General features: G+C 42.3%; 1 protein-coding gene across 6 annotated transcripts in view; it reads right to left on the bottom strand.

Moving 5' to 3' along the window:
* DCUN1D4 (defective in cullin neddylation 1 domain containing 4) overlaps window positions 1–16972 on the bottom strand; it is a 42051-nt gene that overhangs the window by 21485 nt on the left and 3594 nt on the right. For 2 of the 6 annotated variants that reach the window (XM_083367926.1, XM_083367927.1), the window contains exons 2-7: window positions 11558–11628; window positions 8104–8143; window positions 5925–6039; window positions 4444–4535; window positions 2362–2432; window positions 852–943 (exon numbers count right to left, since the gene is read on the bottom strand). In XM_083367926.1, the coding sequence (XP_083224052.1) occupies window positions 852–943; window positions 2362–2432; window positions 4444–4535; window positions 5925–6039; window positions 8104–8143; window positions 11558–11628 (481 nt within the window). Of the gene's footprint in view, window positions 1–851; window positions 944–2361; window positions 2433–4443; window positions 4536–5924; window positions 6040–8103; window positions 8144–9032; window positions 9228–11557; window positions 11884–12384; window positions 12459–16972 lie in introns of those variants that run through there. The other 4 variants (XM_083367924.1, XM_083367925.1, XM_083367929.1 and 1 more) reach the window with 3 other exon arrangements.

The following is a 16972-nucleotide window of genomic DNA, read 5'->3' as shown; positions in this document are numbered from 1 at the left end:
TGTTTTGTAGTGGTTTCATTCCCTCACAAGTAGGCAACCTCAGGCATCGTGTGTGAGAAGGAGCGCTGCAGTGGGTGGCTGCTCCAGTACAGAATTCCACTCCCCCATGCTATTTAACATTGGCACCACTGAGGAAGACCATCTATCTGATCCAGTCTTATTTTCAGGGAAACACGGTATGCTATGGCCATTTCCAGATCCAATTTCAAGGGCTGGTCTACCTGATCTCGCTTTATGTAGCTGCCCCCATGCCATGAAACACCTGCCCCCTGAGCTATAGAATACCCCAACTGCCCTGCCTTTTGGAAATGGCTTAAAAAACAGCTGTTCCACAATGTTTTAGGCCTCATAGTATTCCTGTTAAGGTAAGCTTTTTAATACTGAATGCTCCCAATTTTACGGAATATATTTCTTTTACGCTTTGTCATCTGCCTCACGTCTTGTGGAATGAACAGTAAATAAAACCCCGTAAATAGACAGCAGTGGCAATTGCACATAAGACTTATATACCACTTCATGCTGCTTTACAGCACTCTGAGCGGTTTACAGTCAGCGCCTTGCCCCTAACAATCTGAGGTCCTCATTTTACCCACCTAAGAAGATGGTAGGCTGAGTTAACCTTGAACCGGTCAGGATCGAACTCTTGGCAGTGGGCAGAGTTGACCTGCAGTACTGAATTCTAATCACTGCACTGCAGCTTCTGCATATTCTATGCAGCTTCGCAAAATTATTGGCTAAGAAAGTACAGTTGTTTTTTTTTACTTTATATAAATGTGCGAGGTTCATTTTGCAAGAGGACATGAGATCGCTACCGGAGCTATTTCACATATGATAACAGAAATAATACTTACTGCAGGGATGTCATTCCTTTTAGCCATTCTTGCAATGTAAAATAACCCATGTTCTGAGCATCCAATTTCCAAGCCAACACGAGCATGGCTACCTGGTTTACAAATAAACAAAAGACCCAAAAGTTTGTTACCGTGTTTCCCCGAAAATAAGACCCGGTGTTGTTTTTATTTTTTTTCCTTCAAAAGAGGAACGGTGTCTTTCCCACAGTCTCGCCTTGCAGTGGTGGGACCAACAGCCCTACTTCCAGCTGGCCCACTTCTTCTGCAGCCGAAGGGACTGCCTCCGCAGCTGAGAATGGAGCTCCGGATTGAAGTGCATGGTGCCCCCTGGCCTGCATTTCACCATCAGAGGCCTTCTGGAAAGGCCTCTGCAGCCGACAACCGAGCTATGGATTCAATCCAAAACTCGGTTCTCAGCTGAGCAGAGGCCTTTCCGTAAGGCCTCTAATGGTGAAATGCAGGCCGGGGGAGAACCCGGAGCTCCATTCTCAGCTGCAGAGGCCTTTCTGGAAGGGGGGGAGAGACGGACAGAAAAAGTGGTCCAGTGAGGCGAGGCAGGTGTCAATTAATGGGAGGCCTGGCTGCAACGGGGCACGTGGGGCAGCTCCAACCCCCCTCACCCTAGCTTGATTTTTAGGCCTGTTGCTCGCCCCAAAACTAGGGCTTATTTTTGAGGCCCACCCCCCAAAATCAACCTAGGGTTTATTTTCAGGTAGGTCTTACTTTTGGGGAAAACACGGTCTAATCAAACAGGAGAATTTATATTCCTTCAATGCTTTTCTTAACGCATCTAGTCTTCGAAGCCTTGTAATGGCAAACAGGGATAGGGCAGAAGGGATACACAGCTCCATTTTCCCCCCCAAGTATTTAGACTTGAAAAAGTGCAGGGGATATTCCCAGTGTTGACGTTCAGTGGTGAGTGGAAAGACAAAAATACCTGAACCGTAAAAAAGGAAAGATGAGGGCTGAAGAGTAATTTCTTCTTTTCAGCAAAAACATAAAATATCAAATCATTTCAATGGGCCGCTTTCGTATCATGATTAGCACAAAACAGTCAAATGGTTCAATGTATATAATTTCTGCCTCACATATGCCCAACGATCCATCTCAGTGGCTTCCTTGTGATAGCCTGTTACCAGAGCAAATTTTTAAGTATGCCATCCAAATGCCGGTCAACATTGTTTCTGGATGGATGGATGTATTCCTAAACAAACTGGAAAGTATACATTCATGCACTATAACATGCATCCTGCATGCGTGGACATATGGAACCATTTGCTACAATTATCTAATCACAAAGGGAAGGTGTGCGATAAGAGTTGCCCACATGCTAGAGGGTAACAGCCACCATATTTGCCATTTAATTACACAATGGATAAGCACACTGTGCCAGCGCTATCAATGCGTTAAGTTCCTCATCAGGTTCAGGGTGGAACGACAGAACAAATAAATCACAAAAAATGGAAGCACAACCTGGTACCCTGTAACCTATAAATGAACTTGAACATACGTTTTCCGGCTCCACCCCTATGTCCTCACAGAACTTCTCCATTCCTTCAGGACCCACAACCTCATCTGTTCCTACAAGTAAATGACAAAAGATTATTTTCTATTCAAAATTTACAATTACTTGATTATGAAAGTCCAACCGTCTGGGTTGTACAAAAAGAGCAGGTCTTACAAGGATGTGACTTCTTGGACACTGCTTAGGCACACAACAGGCCGTGCAGGTCCAAAGATCAAAAACTCCTTTCTCTGTCTCAGTCCCGCACACACAGCTGTCACAACGCACAAATATTCAAAGAGCCCAAAGGTTCGTCAAAATAGAATAAAATTTTATTGTTTACTTTACTGCAGATTCACATCCACTGCCCCGATTAACCAAGAAAAGATACACTTCAAATGTTTAAAATACAGCACCTCAGAACCACCTTTGAATTTTCATAAATGGATCTATTAAGGATCTGCAAAAACTGACTGTAATTTCAAATCAAAAGTTACCGTATATACTTGAGTATAAGCCGAATTTTTCAGCCCACTTTTTGGGCTGAAAAATCCACTTCGGCTTATACTCCAGTGAACAAAAAAAAGAGAACTGTCCCTTCGTTTGGGCCAGGCTGCTGAGAGAAGGGAGCAGCAGAGCCTTGCAGAGCTGGTAGAGCTGGCGGCAGTCCAGCGTTGTTTCTCCCCCTCGTGCGTGCGTGTGTGTGTCAGACCCACGGGAATGGCTGGTAGGGAAGCGGCATTCTGGCATTCCCCCCCTTCCTGTGTGTCGAGCCCACGGGGCTTGACACACAGAGAAACGCAAATGCCGGACTGCCGCCACCTTTACTAGCCATTCCTGCGGGTCTGACACACACACACACACACACACGCACGAGGGGGAGAAACAACGCTGGACTGCCGCCACCTCTGCCAGCCCTGCAAGCCTCTGCCGCCCCTTCTCTCCGCTGCCTGTTACGAACGAAGGGGCGTCCCTTCGTTCGGGCTAGGCTGCTGAGAGAAGGGAGCGGCAGAGCCTTGCAGAGCTGCTCCCTTCGGCTCCTCTTTGTTCAGGCCAGGCAGCGGAGAGAAGGGGCGGCAGAGGCTTGCAGGGCTGGCAGAGGTGGCGGCAGTCCAGCGTTGTTTCTCCCCCTCGTGCGTGTGTGTGTGTCTGTGTGTGTGTGTCAGACCCGCAGGAATGGCTAGTAAAGGTGGCGGCAGTCCGGCATTTGCGTTTCTCTGTGTGTCAAGCCCCGTGGGCCCGACACACTGGAGGGGAGGGGACGCCGCTTCCTTACCAGCCATTCCTGTGGGTCTGACACACGCACGCATGCATGAGGGGGGGAAACGCTGGACTGCCGCCGCCTCTACCAGCTCTGCAAGCCTCGTGCGTGTGTGTGTGTGTGTGTGTGTGTGTGTGTGTGTGTGTGAGACCCACAGGAATGGCTAGTAAAGGTGGCGGCAGTCCGGCATTTGCGTTTCTCTGTGTGTCAAGCCCCGTGGGCCCGACACACAGGAGGGGGGGGAACGTCGCTTCCTTACCAGCCATTCCCGCGGGTCTGACACACGCACGCATGCATGAGGGGGGGAAACGCCAGACTGCCGCCACCTCTACCAGCCGTTCCCGCAGGTCTCACACACACACACACACACACACACGAGGAGGGAAACAACGCTTGACTGCCGCCTCCCTAGCAGACCTTCCCTGCGGGATGTGCTGCCAGGAAGCCTGGCAGCCTGATGAGCGGACCCTGCGAACCGCGGCCCGAGCCAGCTCCGGGATGCTGCCAGAGTCAACGAGCGGCTCATCGTGGCAGAGAATATAGATATGTTGCTAAGAAGGGGCCAAGCTTATACTTATACTCGGCTTATACTCGAGTCAATAACTTTTTGCAGTTTTGGGGGGTAAAAATAAGGGGTCTCGGCTTATACTCGAGTCGGCTTATACTCAAGTATATACGGGTAAGTTGGACTTTTCGGAGAAAGGTAAAATTACTTGAAGTCATCCTTATTTAATTAAAAAAATTGATATTTTTAATACTTCAAATAGGAATTGATTCTTTTCCTTTCAAGTTCTTGCTTAGTCAGATGTGCAGATATGAGTACTTGCCTGCATATTCATAGAACCATTCTAAACACCTTTTACTTGAAAACATATCATCTTCTGACCTTATTCTGGTAGAATCATATTTTCTGTACACGCTGAAAAAAAGGGGAAAAGCTTAAGTACATGGTGTTTCACAGTTCTATAAAATGATATGCCAATGTTGATAGATGGAAAGGTTTTGAAGTAACATCTTGTCCCTAGTTCTGACACTATAAATAATGTTATAAGATCAGTTGCATAAACTTCCAAATTCTACACTGGAATTTAAAGCACTTTCAAGACAAGCCTTAAACAGATGCAATGGATGGCATGGTCCTGGAAAAAGTGGAGGCTGCTTTATCAAATCAACTGCAATTCTTACAGCACAAGGATTTTTTTCAGACTTGCACTGAAGCCCAGGAAAAAAAATAGGCTGCTTTAATGAATAACAGAGAAATGAATAGAATAGAATAGAATAGAATAGAATAGAATAGAATAGAATAGAATAGAATAGAATAGAATAGAATATGAAAAAATAGGATAGGATAGGATAGGGTAGGGTAGGGTAGGGTAGGGTAGGGATAGACTAGACTAGAGTAGAGTAGAGTAGAGTAGAGTAGAGTAGAATAAAAGATGGAAAGAATAGAGTAGAGTAGAGTAGAGTAGAGTAGAGTAGAGTAGAGTAGAGTAGAGTAGAGTATGGAAAGAACAGGACGGGATAGGGATAGGGATAGGGATAGGGATAGGGATAGGGATAGGGATAGGGATGGGATGGGATGGGATGGGATGGGATGGAATAGAATAGAATAGAATAGAATAGAATAGAATAGAATAGAATAGAATAGAATAGAATAGAATAGAATAGAATAGAATAGAATAATAGAATAGAATAGAATAGAATAGAATATCTTTATTATCATTGTATATCTCACAACAAAATTAAGTGCTGTCCACAGTGCACACTACACACGTGAAAAATCACGAGTAAAAATATACATTATATTACACACATCCTTCACAAATTGGATCGCAACTGAGCACCAACGCTGTGCTCAATTGCGATCCAAAACATTTCTTCCCTACAATTTACATGTACAACCAGAAGCAGGAAACCAATCTTGCCTACCCAATCTTACTTTGCTTACTTACCACAAATTAAGGCTCATCATTGTGAGATTTCTGTTTTGCAGGGGTTTTTAGCATCTTGCCACACCCCCACCGTAATCAAAGCGCGTGCAATACATAGGTCAAATTATAAAATCTGCGGAGAAATCTGTCACCCTAAACCATTTCTTAAGGAAGGAATAGGTAGCACTGACGATGACTCTTAAAATAATGAGACTACATTGTGCCAGGCCCGCAGAGCATAGTAAGAAAGCCTAGAAATTTCATTTAAGCAAGTTGCTGGTGGGAGCTGAAAGTTCAACCATCTTCTCCTGGTTTGCTGCCCTTCCAAATGTCGTGTTTCTTAACTGAAAAATGACCAAACAGGACAGCTTACGTACCCATCGTGTCTACTTTTTTTAGCTGTCAGATCGTCTCCTGCTGTTGGTCTCCTTTTTTTCCTTGGAGGCATAACTTTGCTAAAGCTGTCTGATGAACTGCAAGATCTCAGGTTTCCTGCAAGAGAATGCAGGAAAAAAAAAAGAGAGAAACGTGAAACAGGGGCGGGGGATGTTACTACATCACCTTATTTCATCCACTTCTACGTTCTCCCAAAACTTTTGAGGCTGCTTATCAATCAAGCACAGACCTTTTAAACCGGGGAACAATACATTGCAATAAATATATCAGAAGAAAATGCCACAGGTCAAAATGCCACAGCGAGACATCAGCAGAGAAAATTCAGATGTGCAATGCTCCTAAATATCTGAAAGTAGCTTGAGATCGACAAGCAAGGGAATTAAAATTAAAGAAGCATCAAATTTCAGAATTCTATAAGAATTAATAGGATTAATCAAAATTACTAGAACAAGGAAACTCAGTGGGGAAACCAACGGGAAATCAAAAGTCTCTCCTACTCCCACTGCTTTCTTGCCCACCCTTGGTCATTCTGTTTCTCTGTTTAAGTAAGGAAATGTCTCTAAAAGGATGAGCCATTGGAAAAACAGGTTGTAGGGACATAGTCAGGTATGCAACCTCTATGTTACATTACCAACTTATACAGTACTTGGAATTGCCTTATCTAAAATTATTCTGTAAGCAAAAGTTAAACCTGGTTTTAAGAATCATATCATATCATTAAGCAATCGATCGGGTGCTTATGGGGAAAATGTAAAAGATGATTGGATGACAAAGTGCTATTTTGATTATCACCCCATGAAGCATTCCATTGAAGAGAGATGCTACTGGAATTTAAATGGGTGACAGATCAGGATTTATTGATATTTGAAGAAGGATTTAAGATAATAACAAGAGAACAACTAGTAAGTGAAGGATTTCTTTGTGATTGGTTTAATTATTGCAGAATTTTTTGAAAGACTAAACTTGATTAAAAAACGGTTTTGTTTTCGCAGGAGCTAAATCTGAATTGGATATCAATTTATGTTCTGGGGATAACCACCTGATTGCTAAATAAAATATGACTTAAGAGGTCAAAGATCGTATGGTAAAATGGGCAAAAAACTTTGGGTATAACACAACACTAAATAAATGGGAGAATATATGGACCAATGATTTAAAATGTACTTTGAGTTAAAGTTCGAAAGAATGTTTTTATAAAATGATATAGCGCTGGTATTTGGCCCCAGAGAAGACTAGGAAAAATGTATAGAGGAATTTCCAACAAGTGTGGAAAATATAATCAAAATCCGGGTACCTTTATCGTATGGGGTGGTCTTGTAAGTATGTTAAAAGGTAAAGCTAAAGTTTCCCCCGCACATGTGTGCTAGTCGTTTCCGACTCTAGGGGCCAGTGCTCATCTCCATTTCAAAGCCGAAGAGCTAGCGCTTGTCCGAGGACGTCTCCGTGGTCATGTGGCCAACATGACTAGACGCCAAAGGCGCACGGAACGCTGTTACCTTCCCACCGGAGTGGTCCCTATTTTTCTACTTGCATTTTTACATGCTTTCGAACCATGAGTTCGAATCCCACCTAAGGCACAAAGTTATTTGGGTAATTTTGAGCCAGTGATACTTTCTCCCAGTCTTAGAAAGCAGGCAATGGGAAAATGTTTCTAAAAATCAGATACTTGCAGACTAGTTCAGAAGCTGCTAGGAACCAACACTAGGCCTAATATAATGTACAAATGTAGAATATATTAGCGTTTGTAATGGGAATTGTTTGGTCTTCTTCTTAGCATGTTTTGCGAACTCAGTTACAACTGTTTGTTTACTGGTGGTTATGATTCACATGTTGTGTGAACTCAGCCACTCTGATTTATTCACTGAAGATAAACAATCAATTAAAAAATTGATCAAATGTTTTTAACACAGCCTACAATAGCCTGCTGTTTTAACTGAACATTTACTAGATATAAAAAGTAACTGATGTAACAATATTAAATAACTGAACGAACATTAACACACCTTTAAAACAATCTATCACCCCATTTTATAAATCTTTCCTCCATTTTAATAGAAATAATGACACAAATTTGCCTGACAAGTAAGAACTTAATAAGGTTCCCTTTTCACTCAACGTTCTTAAAAATTGTGTAATGCATATAAACGTTAAGAACTCTACCTGTTTGGTGATCGTCTTGACTAGTATCTTCTGTCAAATTCTGAAAAAATATTTAAATTAATTAACTGGGAGTTTGGATATTGCGTTGTGGGTTCAGAGACTGACAGCTATCTTATTCTGGCCTCACCAGATTTAAATGTCAAAGAGTACAGACAGCTACGACCAACTTTCTTATCCGAGGGAAAACATGTGAACTTTTCTGCTTTAACTTATTCTGGTTGAAAATTCTTAAGTGTTTTATCATAAAAAAAATCCTATTAATATTCTTGTTTTGCTATTTCTCTTTAATAACTGCAAAAACGTATGGCTTCAACAAAATTCCAGATTTCATTTCACTTCTAAGAATTCCAAACCCCTTTCCATATAAGCAAATAATGAATAAGACCTTGCAGCCTGATTTCCCCCCCACCCCCAAAGTCAGCAAGGTAAATTCAGCCTGATTGTAACTGACATTAACAGCGAGATTAAAAACACCTTTGGATTAAAATCATACAGGAATTGGATAGACTGTAAAAGGTCTAGACTTGGAGCGGATACTAAGCAACCATGTACCCTCCAGTTGTTTTGGATTGCATCAAGTAAAGGAAGGTCCAGAAGAAGCTCGTGTATGTACTACAAGTCTATTTTGGACTGTTTGGAAAAAAATGGAATCTCTGGATTTTAAAACATGAGATCCACCAAATAAACAAAGCCAATGTTGAGGTTTACTTCCCTCAAAGGCCTGTGCGCATGATTTTCCTTTGCCAGACCATTTCTCTGTGATAAGAAACTAGCTTTGTTTTAAAACCAATCCCTTTCTTGGTTCACCCATTGGAAGCTAGATGGAGTATGTCCCAAGATTATTCCCATTAGCAGGAAGCATGTGGGGAAAAGACTGTTGGTGCCACGACTTGTGAGGGCAACCCGTTCCACTGGTTAATTGTTCTTACTGTGAGGAAATTTCTCCTTAGTTCTAGGTTGCTTCTCTCCTTGATTAGTTTCCATCCGTTGCTTCTTGTCCTGCCTTCAGGTGCTTTGGAGAATAGCTTGACTCCCTCTTCTTTGGGGCAGCCCTTGAGATATTGGAACACTGCTATCGTGTCATCCCTAGGTGTACTTTTCACTAGGCAATTCCTGTTCATGTGTTTTAGCCTCCCCCACCCGCAAATCATCTTTGTCGCTCTTCTCTGCACTCTTTCCAGAGTCTCAACATCTTTTTTATATTGTGGAGTCCAAAACTGAATGCAATATTCCAGGTGTGGTCTTAGTAAGGTTTTATAAAGCGGTGCTAACACTTCATGTGATCTTGATTCTATACCCTCTGTTAATGCAGCCTTGGATTGCATTGCCTTTTTGGGGGTCCAGCACACTTGAGTTAGTTCCCTTTCATTCACTCATCTAAATTGCTTATTTTTATATTTTTTTATTTTAATTCCATTTATATCCCGCCCTTCTCCGAAGACTCAGGGCGGCTTACAAGCTTAGCAGTAGCCTTCATTCTATGTATATGCCTGCTTATTAGGGCTTTCACACACACCCCAAGCGGCATTATTACAAAGTCAGCTTAATTGCCCCCAACAATCTGGGTCCTCATTTTACCTACCTCGGAAGGATGGAAGGCTGAGTCAACCTTGAGCCTGGTGGGATGCGAACCTGCACTAATTACAGGCAGCTGGTGTTACTTAAGGAGGCATTAGCCCACTGCTCCACCAAGGCTTATGAAGATATGGAAGAGTATCAGGCCTAAGACAGAACTTGGGATACCCCGCTGATTACGTGCCCCCCATGTAGATGTAGCACCATTAAGGATTACTGGTTGTGAACATTTTGTCAGCCAGTTACAAATCCACCTGGTAGTGATGCTGTCTATCCCACATTTTTCTAACTTACTAGGTTACGGTCTACTTTGCCAAATGCCTAACTGAAATCCAAGTAGACTATGTCCACAGCATTTCACTGGTCCACTAATTTAGTCCCTTTGTCAAAGAATGAAATAAGATTTGTTTGGCATGATTAGTTTTTGACAAACCCATGTTGGCTTCTGATTATAACTTTCGCTCGCTTCTAGGTATTGGCAGATCTATTGCTTATCTTTTCTAGGATCTTCCCGGGGACTGATGTAAGGCTAATTGGTCTATACCAGGGGTGTCAAACTCAATTTCATTGAGGGCCACATCAGCACTGCGGTTGCCCTCAGAGGGCCGGGTGGGTGTGGCCAGGGTGGGCATGGCCTACTGGGTGGGCGTGGCTAGCTCTACATCATTCGCATCAAGGGTGCCTATGGGGGCCTGGGCAGGAGTGGGACAGATCTGAGGGTCTCTGGCAGAAGGAGGGTCTCTGGGCCAGGGCCAAGGCAGTGGGGGCCGTTCTCTCACTGTTTCCAGGATGGCTTCGCGGGCCACATGAAACCACTTCGCGGGCCGGATCCGGCCCCCGGGCCTTGTGTTTGACATGTCTGGTCTATACAGTTTCCTGGATCAATTCCCCCCCCCTTTTTTTTGAAGATGGGAACCACATCAGCTCTTTTCTAGTCCTCTGGTAGTTCTCTGGTGCGACAGGATCTTTGAAAGAATTAGTTCAATGGTTCCAAGATCACCTCCGACTGCTCCTTCAGAACTCTGGGATGTAATCCATCTGGTCCTGGTGATTTGAAAACTCTGCTTTCTCCCTATGCTCATCCCTTCCTTGCCATCTTCTCCCATTTGTAATTTTGTGTGTTAGCTTCATTTCTCCATCTGTGAAGCCAGGACGAAAATGAACGGCTTGCTAATTCTTAGTTCCTATTATAAATACTTCCAACAATTGACCATATCATCATGATGGGCAAGCTTCCTAATGCTTCCAGAAAGAAGGGGGCAGAGAAAGAGCTCGATATGTGTTTTAATATATTTATACCCGACACATTATACATTTATATTGATAAGGATAAGCAGCTCTAAATAATCTAATTAGGGTCCTATGGTTAGAAATGCAATTGAGTTATCGTATTAAAACACATAAATACCGGTAAGTACGTATCTAAATAATATAACTATTCCCTTTATACCAAAAAACCCCAAAGTATTAAAACTTACTAAGAAAAACTTTGGGACCCCCTTCAAAATCAGTACCAAGAGCTCTGGCTTCATTTTTTCCCCTGATAATCCTACAGCATGCTTATTATACTGATAGGCAACCCACAAGTGGGTAAGACTATGTAGGGTAGTAGGAATAGCAGGATAAGAATCCTAAGATATGTAGAATTAGATGGGTATTTGTTTAATGGAAGAATGAAGGAACAGACCAGTTGTGCACATAAAGTTTGAATATGAATCCAAAGATGAATACAGAAAAAAGAATGAGCAGAAATGATAGTACGCACAGTTGAATTTACACAGGTCTTCCATCGCTGATTGCAAAATAACAAAGGGAGAATATTCAAACATCTATTTAACATTAAATAACTACGATTTTCCAAAAAATGTAAGTAATTTACCAGCCTATTAAGAGTATGGTAAATCTTGTGAATATTTGCCAGTGTTGACAGATGAGAGTTCAGCTGAAAATCTAGGAATGAAAAGAAAAAAAAGGCATAAAATTCATATTTTATTAGTTCCGCAAAAAAAAATGTGGAATACTTTAAATGTACAGGCTAGCCACTAGCTAGAACTGAGGAGAATGGTGAAATTATTATTGATGTCATAAAGAGAAAGTCGTTAAGATTCTGAGTGGATTTGAGCCACAAAGGCACTGGTGTTTTTAGCCAGGAAAATCTCTAGAGCCAAGTACGAACTTGGGAGCAAAAGGGATTGTTGATACATCCTTAACATTAAAAACAACATTAATACATTTGGAGTCATTCCCTGAAACAACCCCCCCCCCCACACACACACACACAAAGCCCAACTTGGCAGCTACTTATGCCATGAATAGATTTCCCTAGCAAAGCAAAACACGGCCTCATTACACAGAATAAGAAAATCTTAAATTGTTGGGTACAAAAAAAATGTTAATGTGAATATACAGCATACAGCTTAACTGCAAGTAAACAGTGGGAAAATACCACTGGGTTTTTGTTTGTTGTTTTTTGCAACAGTGGTGGGATTCAAATAGGTGAACAACCGGTTCTGTGTGCGGATGCCGCTTCCGGAAGTCCATTCTGGGCCTGGGCAACCAAAAATTAGCTACCGGTTCTGCCGAAGTGATGCGAACTTTGGCTGAATCCCCCCACTGCATAGGTTCTCCTTTTCACCCAGCACTCTGAAGCTTGCATTTTGTAAAGACTGAACAGACATGCTTAGTTTTTATAAGCGTTTTGCTAGCCTGAATCCTTTTCGGTCCCAAAGAGGTTCCCTGAACAAGAAAATATCAGCTTGAAGAGGAAAAATTCTCACCGTCTGTTACAAAACAAGACCAACAAATTAATATTTCACATAACACATTGGTTTATCCAAAGTTCCACTCTTTATCAAAGGAAGGCAAAATTTAACAAACTATGTCAAAATAAATAAAATGACACCACTTAATTTACTAAATGTAGGTAACTGGCACACACAAGTGTTTGCTCCAGGTAGTACAAAACAAGCATGTGCAAAGGAGTACAGGGTTATTAAAAATAAGCATCCTTAAAATCCCCAGAATTCAGGGCTACCAAGTTAGAGAAGACTCTAATTTAACTCAGCAAGTCAGTTTCACGTTCTTTTAAGATAACTAAGCACAATAAATAGTCCTACAGTACAAAACAGTATAAAACACTAAAATATCACATCTCACAGAAATCAACCCTAAGCCACAGCCAGATAAAACTATGACAAGCATTACTACAAGAGATTAAACCTTCTAATTATCAGCAATGTTGAGAAAGGGCTCTATTGTGCAAATACAGATCCAGTAGACAAAACATGCCACGCATTGAGTCTACCCTCAAATATGTAATATTAAATCATGGTTAAAGTAAACTAATCATGTGGCTTGTTATGTGAAACTTGGTAAGTCAACAAAGCCGTTATATGTTATGGCAACTGTGGGTTGAACTCTCATCCAGGGTTTACCCTAACCTGAGTTTAGAGTCTTTTTATTTATACATTTATTTATTAAAGGTAAAGATAAAGGTTCCCCCGCACATGCATGCTAGTCGTTTCCGACTCTAGGGGCCGGTGCTCATCTCCGTTTCAAAGCCGAAGAGCCAGCGCTTGTCCGAGGACGTCTCCGTGGTCACGTGGCCGGCATGACTAGACGCCAAAGGCGCATGGAACGCTGTTACCTTCCCACCGTAGTGGTCCCTATTTGTCTACTTGCATTTTTACGTGCTTTCGAACTGCTAGGTTGGCAGAAGCTGGGACGAGTAACAGTAACTCTGTTACGCGGCACTCGGGATTTGACCCGCCAAACTGCCGACCTTCTGATCGACAAGCTCAGCGTCCTAACCCACTGAGCCACCGCTTAATCAGACTTATATAACCACCCATCTCATCAAAAGCAACACGGGCAACACGCAATTCGATGAAAAACAATGAATGGAAACAAAAATATACAAGTGTAAAGGGATGAATATCGTCAATTCAAACTCAAGGCAATTTACAAGGCAATAAACATCACGGTACTCATGATGCAAAAGAAATAATTAAATGTCCGTGGTGAGAACGGAAAGCAAAGCAAACGGTGGGAAAAGTAAGAAACAAAACAGAACAACATTTCAACAGAGCTACGGTGTCGCGATGGGTCGGAGACGACTTCGCAACTAACACCACCTCCACCATCATTACCTGTAAAGGATCACTTATAAAAACAACACGTTAACACTTCCAGTGTTCACCAACCAAAATTATAAGAAAACACTAAACCACTAGAACCCCCCCCCTCCAAATTAAATCTGCCTTCTATGCTTTCCACAGTACAAAAACTATCCTCACGGTGTCTAGAGAACAAGTTGCACCTGAACATCGGCAAAACGAAGGAGATGGTGCTAGACTTCCGGAGGAAAAGAGAGGAACCTGCCCCACTTTACATTGGGGGGGGGGGGCTGTGTGGAGAGAGTTTCCTCCTTTAAATTCCTGGGAGTCCACCTGTGAAGATCTTACCTGGAAAGTCAATACAACCCAAGTGGCCAGAAAGGCCCAACAGAGACTTCACTTCCTCAGGGTCTTGCGGAAGAACAGGGTAGAACAACAGCTAATGACCTTCTTGTCCTGCCCTCTGGTCCTTTGGAGAATAAGTTGACTCTCCCTCAATTATCAGAAGACAGCTACCTAATCCTTCTCTTTAATAGATTAAACACCTCGTCCCCCTAACCCAGGGGTAGGCAACCTTGGCTCTTTTATGACTCGTGGACTTCAACTCCCAGAATTCCTGAGCCAGCCATGCTGAGGGGAAAGGGAGAGGTTTCCAAGCTGAGTCATGCTCCCTCAGGAATTCTGGGAGTTGAAGTCCACGAGTCATAAAAGAGCCAAGGTTGCCTACCCCTGGCCAAGACCATCTCCTGTGAAGAAGGTACTGGATGGGTCAATTCAGATTGGAAAAAGTAGCCCTCAAGATACCGCTGGCACCAAGAAACATAGAACTTTACATGTTAAAACCATTATTATGCATCACACTTGGCAATCTATCATGATTTGTTACAAAGTGGGAATATATACGTATTTTCTCAGAGGGTGCACGTGCATACAACATATGATTATACTATACACTAGAAAACTATTTGTCAGTAAAAACTACAATAAAAGCATACAGTGCAACAAAAACAGTTGCAAAGTCTGAAATAGATTGAAAAATAAACTCCAGTACTATGCAAATGCAATCTCTATTCAAAGAAGAAAAACGTGTTTTCAGAAAGGAAGTCTAAGAATCTTCTTGAGTGGTGGTGTATTTTTTCACATTCCTTGATATTTTTCACTATCCAGAACTGCAGATCAACCCACCAACACTGGCAGGGCAAAGTACTGTATATAAACAAACCCTACATTTGCTAGCATTGATGATGTTGTTTATTTGAGTAATGAAATGTCTGCAAGCAAACAAACACGCTCAGAGACCTTCAAGGGCTCACAATTCAACCTAAGCTACATATACATATACACCAAGGACTTCACACTTCAGGTCTTTTCATCAAGTTCAATGCAATAACGGAAGACTAAATCAGAACACTTGACTCGTGTTAATTTATTCTGCCCTTAAGGACATTTTGATCATGCCAAAACAGATTACACCATAAGGATAGTACTTAAAGTGGCCAAGTTTGAGGACCCCTGATCTATTTCAACTTCTCCCCTCAGAACGCTGCTACAGAGCATTGCGTGCCAAAACAACTAGAGTTTTTCCCCCATGCCATCACTCTACTAAACACATAATTCCCACAGGACTGTCCTACACACCAAAGGATATCTAACCATTGTAGCAGGACTGTATTACTATTATCTTTTTTATCTTTCCTATTGCCTACTCCTGTTGGTATTTTGTGACCATCGCTTTGTTGGTTGTATCGTGATTTATGATTGTGTCTTATGATTTATTTGTCACTTTGTTGCTTGAACCTATACTGAGGCCTTATGCACCAGAGACAAATTCCTCGTGAGTCCAATAACACTAGGCCAGGGGTAGGCAACCTTGGCTCTTTTATGACTCGTGGACTTCAACTCCCAGAATTCCTGAGCCAGCATGCCTCAGCTTGGAAACCTCTCCATTTCCCCTCAGCATGGCTGGCTCAGGAATTCTGGGAGTTGAAGTCCACAAGTCATAAAAGAGCCAAGGTTGCCTACCTCTGCACTAGGCCAGGGTTAGGCAACCTCGGCTCTTTTATGACTGGCTTGGCTGGCTCAGGAATTCTGGGAGTTGAAGTCCATGAGTCATAAAAGAGCCAAGGTTGCCTACCCCTGCACTAGGCCAATAAAGACTATTCTATAATCCTATTCTATCCCGTCAAAGGGCTTCCACATTTTAAATGCTTCATCGGCAACAGGCCAGCTGGGCTGAAATGAGGGTGGAAAGACAATTGCAAGCAACAGGAAAGAAATACTACAGCACCTCAGGAACTGATTTACATTTTGTTCCAAGGATGGGCTCAGCTGAGAAACCTTTGAATACTTCACCTTCCGTGAGTTCCCTTTTTTCTTCCCTTCTTCGCTCTCCTAAAACCAGAGCTTTACAGTGAGGGAGAGCTGCAGCTACTTCCGAGGAGCGTAAGAAAAATAACTCAGTGTTACATTTAGCCCCTCCAAAACTAGGCCATTTTCTCTGCTCTCCAAAAGGAAAATCCAATCAATTCTGTGGTCAGAAGGTTGCAGCCTAAAATTCAAGTTCTCCCAGTTTTCCTTAGGCAGCAGATGCATTATACCAGAGGGGGGTCTTCAAACTTGGCCCTTTTATGACTTGTGGACTTCAACTCCCAGAATTCCTCAGCCAGCGTGCCTTTGCGATACGTAAGTGGGTTTTGGGTTGCAGTTTTGGGCACTCGGTCTCTAAAAGGTTCGTCATCACTGTTCTAGGGTGTTCTTCTCAACTTCGAAGCTCGGCACTGGTATTGTCTGGAGGACTTCACTCCAAATACTAACAAGGTTAAACCCTAATTAGTTTCAGAGCCAACAAGATCAACCAACCCCTGCTACCTGCTCAAAATGCTTTAGCTCCACTTATTCATTTTACTTTAAAATATATTTATGGCTTGGTGCTCCAGTACAAGCAGTGCTCAAGATGTTACTATTAAAACAATATATTACAGTAAAATAACATTAAAATTCAAGACCATAATTAAATAGCAAATAGGCTCAAACAATATCAGCAAGACAATGTGAAAAAGTTTTCATTTAAAACCCATCTGCAGCAAAATTGAAGGACTAAAAGCTGAAAGATGCAAAATGAGGAGAAATTCTGGCATCCTGTGCCAAGCAATTTGAGAACTTAGGAGTATGAAACTGAG

Source organism: Vipera ursinii (genome assembly GCF_947247035.1).
Source record: "Vipera ursinii genome assembly, chromosome: 7".
Classification (NCBI taxonomy): domain Eukaryota; kingdom Metazoa; phylum Chordata; class Lepidosauria; order Squamata; family Viperidae; genus Vipera; species Vipera ursinii.
Note: the sequence above shows the minus strand (reverse complement) of the source record. Positions and strands in the feature narration are given on the sequence as shown.